General features: G+C 41.4%; 1 protein-coding gene across 1 annotated transcript in view; it reads left to right on the forward strand.

Annotated features, from left to right (window-relative positions):
• Positions 1–14,438, forward strand: part of LOC119728253 (terminal uridylyltransferase 4-like) — a 147,765-nt gene that overhangs the window by 89,494 nt on the left and 43,833 nt on the right. Inside the window, exon 13 of the mRNA XM_038200407.1 lies at positions 10,229–10,452. Within this exon, the coding sequence (XP_038056335.1) occupies positions 10,229–10,452 (224 nt within the window). The remainder of the gene's footprint in view (positions 1–10,228; positions 10,453–14,438) is intronic.

Raw genomic sequence — 14,438 nt, forward strand, 5'->3', positions numbered from 1 at the left:
AACAGAGCTAAGTAAACATATATGGGACTTAAAGGACGAAGGGAAAGACTATGAAATCAAATGGGACATTGTTCTGAAAGCACTGCCATACTCTAACGTAAACAAGAGATGCAATTTGTGTAAAGCAGAGAAGTACATAATCATATGTAGGCCAGATCTAGGTACACTGAATAAGAGAAGCGAAATCGTCTCCAAGTGCAGGCATCGAGACAGATGTGTTCTTACTTCAGTGGCGTAAATGCGTACTAACTTCAATGACGTAACGCGCGTAACGCGTGCGCGCGCTTGATTCGAAATAAGGTAAGATGCTACTTGTTTTCTATTTTTCGTCATTCTGCTGATGAGTGCCTTATGGTACGAAACAGTCTGTTCAGAAGAGAGATATGCCAAAGTTTGTTTAACTCATATTCTGAATTTATTGCATGGTTATAGCTCTACAGAGATGTATCGAGCACTGTGAATTGTGATAGAAGACGATTTCATTGAATCTATATATATATATATATATGTATATAGTTAAATATCAAAATAGCGCGTTTACATCACTTTTAAAATTACATGGCAAGTTTCGTGACTATCTAATTGGCACTAATCGATGTTTGCACTGATGAACATCAACTTAAACATAATCAAATTACTTAACATACATGTATGTCACTTCCAATTGTTACAAGTGAAATGTTACTTTAACAGTGACGAAAACACAGTAAAGCCCAGAATTGGTATGCAACAAAGGAAAAAGGAATTACGATTTGCATAATTCACCTAGCACCCACCTACAAAGTTACAAACACTTTACGGCCGTAAAAAATTAGTGATTGATAAATCAACTCAGAAAATAAAAGGAATAATTTTAACAGTCTTGTGACACCCTGTACATAAACACATTTCAGGGACAAAAAAATCCCTACTTTAAATCCAATAGTACACTGCATAGGATATCACATTTTGCAACACATGCCAACTTTGAGATGAGCCAAAAACCGAACAAAATATATTGTTCCCAATGTTTTGATATTTTGTAGCAAACATATTGGGGTTTAATTTTCATCCAAGTTTGTCTCAATGTCGGGTGATCCACTAGGTCAAATTCAAGGTCAAATTCAAGGTCAAAATGTCATTATACTTCAAATAACCCCGACATGAAAAAACAATGGTAAATTTGGATTTCTCATGATGTAACCTTTCAAAAGAAATTAAGATTAACAAATTTGGCTCACAGATTATAGAAATATGGTCATTTTAAAATGGCAGCAATGTCCATTTTGACCACAATTGCCTGGGCGGTAGCGCGAAAACTGTTTGTCCGATGGTGTTAAAACTTAAAATTTCGGCTTTTCAGCCGAAATTACCCCATAAACTAAATATGATCCAATATGAAGAGGTTAGGGTTTCAAATTTAAAAGTTTTGGGGTGATTTGACACTGAATGACCCCAATGTCAAATGACCCCAATGTCAAATGACAAAATGTTGTTTAAAGTACCCCGAAAAGCAACTTAGGACGAGAGTTATTACTAGATAGCATATTATGTCGTATTTTTAGCCACTGCATTTTTCTTTGCTAGACTTTACCTTCCTAAGCTGGAAATCCATTGGTAACATTTTCTTCTATCTACCATGTGGCAATCATCTTGGAATTCAAAATGGCCGCCATTTCGGGCCTAATTTGTATCTAACTTCGGACCTGATTGTCATATGAAGTTCAGTTTGGTGGCAAACCCCATGTTTTTGATACCAAGGAACCCAAGAAAATAATTTTTGATGGGGTATACTCCCAGTGGAGTACCCCATCAACAATGATTAACTTGGGTTCCTTGGTATCAAGAACATATGCAGTTTGCCACCAAAATGGACTTCATACGACATTCAGGTGCAACCTTATTATTTAAATGAAATCCAAGACGGCCGCTATTTTTGAATATCCAATATGGCTGCCATCCATTTGGGATGCCTTAATGTGCTACTTGGATTCCTTGGTATCAAATTTATGGGGTTTGCCACCAATAGTGACTTCATACGACATTCAAGTCCAAATTCAATATGCAAATAGTTCAGAATGGCGGCAATTATGAAATATCAAAGATGGCTGCCATGAACTGTAAGTACCCCGTCCACAGTGATTTACTTGAGTTCATTCAAATACATGGACTTCATAGGACATTCAGGTGCAATGTTATTATAAATGAAATTCAAGATGGCGGCTATTTTGAAAAAAAATCTAAGATGGCTGCCATCCATCTAAGGGACACATCATCAGCAATGGGTCATTAAGATTACTTGGTATCAAATGTATGGGGTTTGCCACCGAAATTGACTTCATACGCCATTCGAGTCCAAATTTATTATGCAAATAAGTCGAAAATGGCGGCCATATATTTGAAATATCCAAGATGGCTGCCATCCATTTGGAGTACATCATAAACAATAATGTACTCAGGTTCCTTTTTATCAAAAACATGGGAACGGCCATCAAAATGAACTTCATGTGACAATCAAGTCCCAAGTTATGATACAAATTAGGCTCGAAATGGCGGCCATTTTTAAATCCAAGATGGCCGCCACATGGTAGCTGGGAAAAAATGTCTCCAATGCATTTCAGGCTTAGGGAGGTACGGTAAACTCTTTCCAAATATGGCAAAAATTCCTTCTTAAACAAAAACAAGCAAAAGTACATAACGGCCTATATACTATTATGGCCAAATCATATGAAAATCATGTAATTAGCTGCCTTTTGAATTTATGCAAATTAGGCATATTTCCACCACTTGGACTTTTAACAACTTTTTAGGGACCTTATAGCAATGCACTGTGGTGTGAAATTTGACTTGGAAAATTCAATTGGTACATGTCCACAAATGGCATCCATTATTTTAACTGTAATTAGGCAAATTGATATACGGCATTTATGCAAATTATACGGCATTTGGAAAATTTCGGAAACATAGGGATCTTGGAATTAACCTAGGACTAGAATAATAAGTATATCAATTTAAAAGGACTAAAACTGTTGTTTAAAGTACCTCAGAAATCCACCTAGTATGAGAAATATGACCAAATCAATGCGAAAGTCCTAACATATGCGGCCATTTTGGATTTATGCAAATTAGGCATATTTCCACGACCTCGATTTTTTAAGACTTTTAGTATGTCATTCTAGGGACCTTATAGAAATGCACTGTGGTGAAAAAAAATTCTGTTGCAATTTGTTTGAGGTCAAACCTTATATTGCCTGTACTATTACCGCAAACCGAAACGATACCGATACCCCACCATGCAAAGCCTCAAATCTTATATCACGTTAAAGATATAGTCCATCATTTGTAATTTGTGCACTTTGTTGGTTTGAAGCAACAAAAGTGCTCAAAATCTAAAGAAGGGTATTGAACAACTATACTGATGAAGTTTCAGCTCAGCTTCAGCTGTATATTCTGAGAAAAACAGCATTCCATTACAGAAAATACCTCACCTCTGTTTACCTACATTTGCAGCGCACAAACATTCGCTGAAAAGAATAGCGCCCAAGCCACACCCTCATTGTCCACTGCATGCCCCACGCCCACAAAGGACCCTGTAACGTAATAGCTCGTCCTAGTTTTTTCAGCGACGCGTAGTGTAAAGACAATTTTTAGCTGTTCTCGCTGTGATTACAAAATGGCGGACTCCGCCAAAACCAAGAAGAAAACTGTCTCAAGCCGTTCTACCGGAAAGTCACCCTCTAGTCAATCCAAGCGTGATAATTCCTCTGCTACGACCGGGCCCAATCTCCCAGGTTCGACAGTTGGAATTTCTCGGCGAGATTTTCCTCATCATTCGGAGCCTCACACGTCGTCCTTTTTCCCGAACGATCCTCGTCATTTCGACCACAATACTCACACTCCGTATCCACTCAGTGCTCCATCCTACGACCCGCGGGTTTATCCCCAGACTTTTCCGATGGGATTTTCACACCATTACCCACCTTATCAGGGTAATTCTTCACATTCTCCGCGAGATCATGGCGTACCTTTCACAGGACAAAGATTCCGTTCTCAGCAACGCTTCGGTGAACACACCAGCCAGGCGGGGAGAGAACGCCGCGATTCACGGCGCTGTTCCCGGTCTCATGCGCTGTCCTGCTCGGACTCCAACGATCGACATCGACGCCGACATCGTTCTTCTCGTCATGATCGTGATTACTCACGGTAAGATTCTGGTCATCGAAGCCGACACTCACGTTCTAGATCTCCTTCAAGGTCTTCTTTTTCCTCGGGCCAGACAGTGGATCAAGATAGTCTCTCCAATGCCCAACGGGCTAATCTTACGATGACAGAAGTGGGTAAGATCCTTCAGTTTCCACCCCCTTCCCCAGACGAATCTACTCGACCTTCATTTCGCAGAGATTCTGGTACACGTAAATCTAAGCCTTCGCAGCCCACTTTTCCTATTGATAGATTGTGTGCTGACACTATGAATGAGTCCCTTAGTCAGGTGCATAGCAAACAAACTCTCTCTCGTGGACAGAGCAGGTTTGCAGGCATGTTCAACACCAATAAAGCGGACACTGATAGATTTTTTTTTACCCCTTCCTTGTCTTCTGAGGCCAAAGACTTGCTGAGACGTGAGAATCCACTATCTCATAAGCTATTTTTTTATGCTAAGACGAATACACTTGACAAAAGATTTGCCTACTTGGATAGCCATATGCGTCAAGGGGCCAAAGTGGCCTCTTTCTCCATCCTGTTATCGGATACCCTTGCTCGATGTTATGGAGATCCTTCCTTGTGTGAGCCATATAAGATATCTGAAATGTTCCAATTTTTGGATGATTGTCTAGGTTTTTGCCTCAAGGAATTTAGTTTTCGCTTTAGGTTTCGCTTCGACTTTGTTGCTGCGACGTTCCCTTGTTGTAGACAAGTTGTTTCTCCCTTCACTTGATGCGAAGGATCGCATGCTAGGCCTTCCCCTGGCTGGGCGTGATCTTTTTGACAACAAGTTCGACGAGACTATGTTACATGAAGCCAAACGCCTTAAAGCTGAAGACAAGTTTGATTTTCGTCGGCGTTCAACCAAACGCCCCTCTACATTTGCCCCCAGTCAGCCCAGCAAGAAGAATCAATGCCCGTTTTCTACCGACTAGGGCTCCAACCAGTCCAAGTTTCAGGGGCATCAGGCTTCTTCGTCTTCCTCCAGCTACACCAGGAGACAGCCCCCCAGATATTCGCGTCCCTTCAAGTCCTGGGGGTCGCGAGGTAACAAGGGCCTATGACTACAACACGGTTTTCATCCCTCCAGCTTCAGGTCCAGTAGGTGGTCATCTTGGGGAGTTCAGTCAGAGATGGTCTCACGTAACCTCGGACATTTGGGTTCTTCAAACTATCTCGACAGGGTACCGTCTGGAATTCACCAGCAACCCTCCTCTACAACCTCCAAGACGACCAACTCCTGTTCCCTCAGATCCTGCACGCCGGGCGGCGTTGAAGAAGGAAATCATCTCTCTGATAGACAAGAACGCCATCATTCTGCTTCCAACAGGGTCCACTCTTGGCGTCACCTCAACCTTTTTCCTGGCGCCGAAGAAGTCGGGCGATTGGCGACCCATCATCAACCTACGACCTCTCAACAGTTACATCAAACCCAAACACTTCCGCATGGAGACTCTTTCCACGGTCCTCCAGTCCCTGAAAAGGAATTGGTGGGCTACTTCCATCGATCTGAAGGATGCCTACCTTCATGTACCTATCCACACAGATCATCAGAAGTTTCTCCAGTTTCTATACCAGGGTTCCGGGTACCAATTTCGTTGCCTACCGTTCGGCCTCTCCACAGCCCCTCGGGTCTTTACAAGAATAGCCAAAGCAGTAGCAGCTTTCTTGCGTCAAAAGCAGATCCACATATTCCTGTATCTGGACGATTGGCTCATAGTAGGTCCGACCTTCCAGGACACGGTAGATGCCCTCCGACAGACCGTTCAACTTACCCTCAATCTCGGCTTCATCATCAATGTCGAGAAGTCGTCTGTGATTCCAACTCAACAATCGACCTATCTTGGAGCAGTTCTAGATATGACAACAGCCAGAGCGATGCTATCGGGGGAAAGATGTCAGACACTCTGGGATTACATCGGAATTTTCAGGTCATCTCCAATCCTCCCAGCCAAAGCTTGGCTCCGCCTTCTGGGCCTCATGGCAAGTCTTGTCGACTTTGTTCCCTGGTGCAGGATGCACATGCGTCCCTTACAGCTTCATCTCCTGTACCACTTTTGCCCTCGCAAGGATCCTCTATCGAAGATGGTTCCAGTAACTCACTTAATTATCGACAAGCTCCGGTGGTGGCTAGCTCCGAACAATCTCCTATGTGGAGTCGTGTTCCCTCGCCCCTCTCCAGCAGCTATCCTCACAACAGATGCTTCAACTCTGGGTTGGGGAGCTCACCTAGACTATCTATCACGGGCCGGCACATGGTCGATGGAAGAGAGTCTACTTCACATCAATCACCTAGAACTCCTGGCAGTGGACAAGGCTTTACGTTCCCTAGAGTCCGAAGTCCTCAACAAATTAGTTCTAGTCAAGTCAGACAATTCCACGGTAGTGTCTTACATCAACCGTCAGGGGGGAACTCACTCCCCGTCTCTCTGCCTAGCCACTTGGGAGCTACTCAGCTGGTGCATTCCTCGTCAAATATCTCTTCAAGCCTCCCATCTGGCCGGGAAGAAGAATATCCTCGCCGACGCCTTTTCCAGGGGTCGCGTCTCTCCAACAGAATGGTCTCTCCGCCCTCCTGTAGTCAAACACATCTTCAACGTACTCGGAACTCCACATGTGGACCTATTCGCATCTCACCTGAACAACCAGCTTCCAACCTTTTGCACCCGTCACACTCATCCTCTGGCGTGGAAGGTAGATGCCCTCAGCTTCGACTGGTCAGGAATGCATGCTTATGCCTTCCCCCCGATCTCTCTCATTCAACGGGTCCTGACAAAGATAGAGACGGAGCTATCCAGAGTAGTCCTCCAAGACAGCCATGGTTTCCTCGCCTTCTGGATCTCCTGGTTCACTCGCCCCTCATACTTCCCAACCGGCCAGACCTCCTGTCACAACCCGGTCTCACATTCTGCATCCGGATCCATCCACTCTCCATCTTTGTGCCTGGATGCTCTCAAAGTCTCCTTCCGATCAGCGGGACTTTCGGAGGAAGCTACGTCCTTGGCAACCAAGAGCAGACGGAGATCCACCAGAAGAACTTATGATAGTAGACTTCTCCACTTCACCAAATGGTGTGAGGAAGAGAGCTGTCAATCCCCATTCTGCATCTGTAACCTCGATTGGGGATTTCTTTCTTCACCTTTTTAATTCAGGCCTTCAAATTTCAACAATTAAGGGCTACAGATCAGCTATTGGTGTCCTTCATCAGGGTTTCCATGATGGCACAACAACTTCATCCAATACATCAATTTCTCACATGATACGTGGTATGTTTAATGATCGGCCTCCTACCAGGAAGCTGATACCTTCATGGGATCTGGGCACCGTCCTGTTATCTCTCTCCAAACCTCCGTTTGAACCAGCAGGTTGTTCGTCCCTTCACCATCTTACAGTTAAAACCGTATTTTTACTGGCTGCAGCTACAGCTCGCCGCAGAAGCGAACTCCATGCTCTGTCAGTGGAACCGGGCCATATTCGATGGGAACCTGGCGGTGTACGACTAATTCCAAGGGTAGGTTTTCTCACCAAGAATCAATCAATAGGTTTCTCACCACCCGACATATTTGTACCAAGTTTGATATCGTTCTCTTCAGTAGCAGAGGATAAATGGTGGTGCCCCGTGCGAGCGCTCAAGTACTACATTGCTCGCACCAAGCCCCTCAGAGGAGACATCAAGCAACTGCTTATTACGACCATCCAGCCTCATCACAAAGCCTCTGTGACCATGATCGCTCGATGGATTTCGGTGGCCATACAATGCCATTCCGACCATCGAGGATCAAAATCAGGAGCCCACGAGGACGAGCTATTACGTTACAGGGTCCTTTGTGGGCGTGGGGCATGCAGTGGACAATGAGGGTGTGGCTGGGGCGCTATTCTTTTCAGCGAATGTTTGTGCGCATGCGCGCTGATATGCAAATGTAGGTAAACAGAGGTGAGTATTTTCTTACTAGAATGGAAAATCCCTTTGGATTTTAGGAATTCTAGGATCTCAATTTCAAATCAAAAGTTGCTGAATCACGTTTTGAATTGGGCCTGAATTCGGCGTCCGAGACACGTTCTCACTGAGCCAATTGCAGCTACGCGATTTTGCGCGCTGATCCGACGAATTATAGCAACTGCGCGCTCATGTGCGTCGTGCCAATGCTTGCGCACGCTTCGCCGAATAACAAAACTTAAATGTCCTACGGTGCTTCTTAAGAATCACCGTTGGAAATGCCTTCTTTTGTTGATTACTTCAAAATGACAGCTTCCCAAAAAGAGTAATTTCACAGAGAGTTTAGATCACTTACTATCTTTCAACCAAGTTTGTTTTTCAACAATAATTACGCCAGTTACTTTTCGGATGGCTGCAAATGATGGACTCTAGCTTTAAATATTTACATTTGTTTCGATACGCAACATACAAGTTCTAAATTCGGTGGCAAAGGGGAGTGGGCGGGGCCTAGCCAGGTGTGTGTGTGTGGGGGGGGGGAGGGGGAACTACACAACCTACTATTCATCCACTGGTCTAAAAATGATACACAGTGTAATTCTGTTTGTGAAAATGTCTCAGATTCATGACTGATACCAATTATACAAGGTATTACTCAAAACAAAGGAAAAAACCCTGAAAATACACTTTTTAAGGTTTTTGTGAAAATGACCATATTTGTAGCACTACTGCACAAAGGATATACAATAACCCAAGATTTTCTCACCAGATATGAAAAGACCAATGTCTGAACTAACCATAGCCGAAGGGAAACTATTCTGAGTGTCCTGGCAAGTGCCATTTTTGGGGGTTAAAAATGGGGAAAAAATGCAATTTTGCTGGTTCTAATAAATATAAACATGCTGTATTGTAGGGCCTAAAAATAATATAAAGGTGATTTTTCAGAAGTGTTTCTATTTTTTTCTTGTAAGGGTAAGGATGAAACTTTGTCGTGATATAGTTACTTTTGCGACATTACTTCGCATTTTGGCTTGATGACCTTTGAAAATGACACGAAAAATGAATTTTTGCAGCCTCAAAATTGCCCAAAAATGGCCAAAATACATAATGGCCTGTTACTGTGGCAATGGGCAAAATATCGGTTTAAAAAGTCTATTTTGGTTACTTGCTCCCCAAGTCCTTTCATCCCACAAAGTATAAAAAAATTCGATTTTTTTTAGCGTGGACACTTATACGAAGTATTTACACGAAACGACTCTTAAATTCTTTTTGTAATAGATTTGTTAGGTCATGGATATTTGCACAAAACTGTGAAAAATGTGTGACGTCATCATAAAGTCATCAAAACTGAAAATTTTTAAAAACATATAAGAGTAGGTCCAATTGTCATCTTCTTTTTATTAACCCTAACTCCCCAGGCCTTTTTGCTAGGATGTAGCCTCAATCCTGCAAAATGCTCCAATTGGCCTCATGGAAAAATAGCATGTAGCCTCAATACTGCAAATTCCTCCATTATTTCTTGAATATGGTCCGTGGAGAGGTGACCACTGCCTGAATCCTGCAAAATCCTCCGACTTTGACTGTCAATAGGCTGAGGCAGAGGCAGCGATATCCTGGAGCAGTGCGAAGGATTTCAAGTATAATCAAGGACTAATTTATGCACGGCAGAGCATAAACAGCACAAGGTCCAGCCCAAGACCTTGACACAGTGCATCCTCCGAAATCAGCAACGCACTTTTGCCATGTAACCTCAATCCTGCAAATTCCTCCAATTTGCAAAAAGGATTTTGGAGGATTTGGGATGGTTAGGGTTAAATGTTTAAACTTTTGTATTTTTTTGGCTACTAGCAAACTTTAACATTAGATGTAAATGTAGTTTGTATGTGAAATTATCATTTAGATTACTGCACATTGCCAAAAAAGCATAAAATCTTTTTTTTAAATCATAATGCAGAAAAGCACTATGTTCTGTTCTTAAACAGACATAGACCTTTATTATTATTTTTTTACCATAGACACTATATGGAATATTCACTCTTAAAAACCTATAATCCAGGCAAAATAGGGAAATCAGTGTATGACTTACCAGGATTTTTAATTTATTTGTTTAAGCCGCAAATGATGCAAAGTCTTCAACAAGTGTAAAAGCAGTAGTTCCCAAACGAAGTTCTACACAAGTTACAGCACCACAAAGAGCAGATGAGGTAGCATCTCTTACAGTTCCAGCAAATGCAGATGAAAGGGAGGCACCTCAAGATGGAGCAATGGCGAAATCTACAGTGAAGCAAGAAACACCTGAAACACCCTTTGTTTCAACCACTGTCTTCTATTCACAGGTATGTATTATCTTGTCAATGCACATGTACTCCTTTTTATTATAAACAGATCAGATCTAGTGAGGTAAAATCTAATAATCTAGTGAGGTAAAATCTAATAATGTATCAGAGCTGCCAACTAGTACAGATTTTCCATATTTCGCACGGAAATTCAAGAAAAATGCGGAAGTACACATTTTTGTTTATAATTACAGAGTTTGTAAAATATGATCATAATTGTTTGTGCACACAATTTTTCGGTCATGAAAATAAATGTGATACTGCCATGCAGCCGTCTTATTACCTGCCGTAGCGCAGTGCAATCTTGTGCTCTTATTGCTAACATATAAATTAAAAACAGAACATTTCCTGGCTCTGCTTTTTGTATGCGTAAATAAAAGCATAAAAAGTACAAAAAAAGGACACAAACTGCAGTATGGCACATTCTCCAGCATACAGTCTGTCCGTTTTATGAATGAATGTGGCGTTACAGTGCCCTCTATCTACTCTGGGCTGTTAGTCTTGTGCCGTAGTTTTTATGCACATGTACGAATTTGTCGGAATACAGACACTACTGCAAGTGCGGAGCTCGTTGAATCATGTCATACCAAAAAAGCTGCATAGTTAACAATTAACAATCAAATTTGATATCGTAAAAATATCACGAAAACATCGATGGAGAAGGAAGATTTCTGCAACTTAATTCACATAGATTGATTCCTCTTTTCTGTGTATGTATTTTCCGCTTTACTGTATTTATTTCGCTCATACTTGCACCGATACCGCATGGCCGGTTCTAACGGCAGTTTCCCTTTGTGACTAAGTTGGTATACACGACTTAAATTCTCTGTAATATTCTAAGTATTGCAAGGCTTATTTTTCTCACATTTTTATCTGTTTTAGGGTGCCAGTTTGCTATTGTGACACTAATGAAAACTAGAACTATGTCTGTTTGATGAAAAAACACTGTCTGTTCCGCAATTTTTGTTTATATATATCTATATTTAAGAAATATCTATGGAAATTTTTTTTAAATGGTAAAAAAATCAACAAATTACGTCATTATGACGTCACTTCGGATTTTGCACACTAATAACTTACTTCCTACCAAGTTTTATGACAATCCAACCAGTCCTTGTGTATCAAACAAATCTCATTGTTAATGAGAAAGGTTCATAGTATGATCAAATTTGTCCAAAAAGGCAAAAACGGTTAAAGTGAGCAGAAATCATTTAACCCTTACGATACTAAATTAAGCACGATTCTGCACAATTGAAATAAACCTTTAGGGTTATGGTTAATATTTAAAGTAGTCAACGACATTTGACCTTTTTTTCTGATTCTGCTTGAGAAACGCTCTATTTACTTTGCTATTTGAAATAAATGTCTCAATTATTCAAATTCTTTCAAATATACAGTGAATTTTAAACAAGGAAAATATCGAATTCATCATAGTTGAAAGTGTTGAGTGTTCTGCCTCATGTCTCACATTTTACTTTCCAAAGCCTGCATTATCATCAGAAGGAAAACTGAGACATCCCGATACAGCAACCGAAATGCAAAAGGAAAAATATAAGTAATGTTAACAAATATAAGAAAGTAACGCGACATAGATATTTTGCTAAAATTTTGACAGATTTAGGTTTGGGCATGGAAAATGAGACCTCCACAGTTGGGCTTTATGTATGACCATTATTTAATCGGTTTCCAAGTCTCTGCATAATTGTCTTTGTGTAGTTTGTCTAAAATTGTGTGCTTGCTCACTTCAATTATAAAATCAGGTCAAACATCACAATTAAGTACTGACTCTTGAGAGTCTTTTGTATATTTGTATGATATTTCTCAGGCAAATCTTATATCATGCTTTAGGCGAGCACAATGAATCAGTGTTGTAGTCGAGTATTTTTTTCCGAGTACCGAGTACTGCCGAGTACTTAGGTTACCGAGTACAAGTACTTGTACTTGTACTTCCGAGTACGAGAACGAGTACTTGTATTCCGAGTACGAGTACGAGTATGAGTACTTCTATTTCCGAATACGGCCATACGGCAAAAAGTTCATTGTGCGTAATTGGCCCAGGCCCAGTCAGACCGCTATACAGACCCACTCATGGCTAGCTGTTAAAATGTGTTTGTCCAGATGCGCACAGAGAAAAATCAGTCAATTTCAATTTCTCCGCAAGCCAATCAACCATTTCAAACTGAAAGTATTGATAAAATAAGGCCGTGGTAAGTCAAGCTATACCATTATTTTTCCCGAGTACAGCTATTCGAGTACGAGTACTTTGACAATCGAGTAAAATTTTGACATGTCAAGTACAAGTACTTTGCTGCCCAAGTATGAGTACCATCATTTCGAGTACGAGTACTTTGACATTCGAGTACGAGTACTCTGAAAAAAGGACTCGAGTAGTACTAGAGTCGAGTACCACAACACTGCAATGAATGCAGGGGAAATGTCGGTGTTTGAATTCCCCCTTTCGCTGTGCACACAGTACATTGTAACTGCCGTTTGATGAACGTTTTAAGTATAGGCATGGTCAGCCTGGCGTGGTCAGCCTAAAATGTTTAAGGGTGCTGCAAGGCATGTCCAAATGCGCTTATTGCCACGAAACACAGGGAAGTTTTAGACTTTCTTTTACATCAACATCTAAAGCAAAAATCAAGGTGATATCCCTCAGGGTTGATTTTTCAGGAATTTTCAAAGGAAAAAAGGTCTTTTCATTCTAACTTCCAGTCTGATGACGTCATCAATTTTTTTGGGGCGCACAGGTGTTGTCTGCATAAAGGTCAAGGGGGGGGGGGGCTCGTACCATATTTTCAATGGCGAGCGCTGATCAAATCCTACAATCATGCTCAGTATATTAAGTTAGTACCACATTTTCAATACCTTATAGTGTACAAATGCCCCCTCCTCATGAATGGCTACGCCTCTGGCAGACATGTACGTCATTATTATCAATAACATTTTCAACAGTTTTCAACGGGGGTAGGAGAGGGTTTCACACAAAAACCACCCCCTCTGGATCAGCCCCTGGCCGGCTAGAGCGAATATATTTCAGCTCTGGCAGCAGAGCTTCTGCAAGTAACTCGGGTGTCGGTTGGTCAGTCTGTCGGTCGATCGGTCCCCCCCCCCCCCAAAAAAAAATACCAAAAACGAACCCCCTAACTCACCCATAACACTTTAAGTACCAAATTGTAACTGTCAAAAAAAGCAAACAAAGTACCGGTACATGAAATACTTGACGAAAATTGTTTGTGTGCGCTACGAAATTAGGAAATTAGGGGGCTTCTACACACCTGTCACTATACATCACCCCTGCATCTGGCCATGTGTCATTTTAACAAATCTCAGGGTGTATGAGTGAGGATACAATTGGATTATGAATGTCACTTTTTTTTGCATTGTGACTTTCAACAAAATGGGAAATTCTTATTTTAATTGACAATCATGAACAACTGAGTAATTGTATAGTCCACTTCGTGTCCTACTTACCTGTTGGACCTATAAATGCATATTTCCTTAACTATGTAAATTAACCGCTAAAGTAAAGATTTGCTATAGCGTGCCACAGCGCCCTCCTGCGCCAGCGCCCACAATAGTCAGAGCCCCCGCCATTATCATCCTCTTTTCTTTAGCGCTCGTGTCGGTAGGACGTGTTTTTCAATGCTCACAGTAGCATGCACGTTTTTACTGGATTTAATCGCTATTTGTTATTAATTTTCTCAAGATTTTCTTGAGATTTTCTCAACGTTTTTATTTCGTTTTATGACCTCGTTTTTTTGCGTGTATACATTGTACATTAAAGGATACGTATGTGTTTGTATTTTTTTATCCTTACAGTTTGAAGAAAATCCTACTATAGTTCTGAGGCTGTTCTGGTTTTTGGGGTCTTTGATAAAATGCCTCCCAAAAATTTCGTGACTTGTGATAAATGTCACAAGATTTTGCCGAATAGCCTAGACGACTCCCACGATTTATGTCCTAAGTGTAGGCCATGTTCTAGA

Source organism: Patiria miniata, unplaced genomic scaffold (assembly GCF_015706575.1).
Source record: "Patiria miniata isolate m_02_andy unplaced genomic scaffold, ASM1570657v1 HiC_scaffold_20, whole genome shotgun sequence".
In the NCBI taxonomy this organism is placed as follows: Eukaryota; Metazoa; Echinodermata; class Asteroidea; order Valvatida; family Asterinidae; genus Patiria; species Patiria miniata.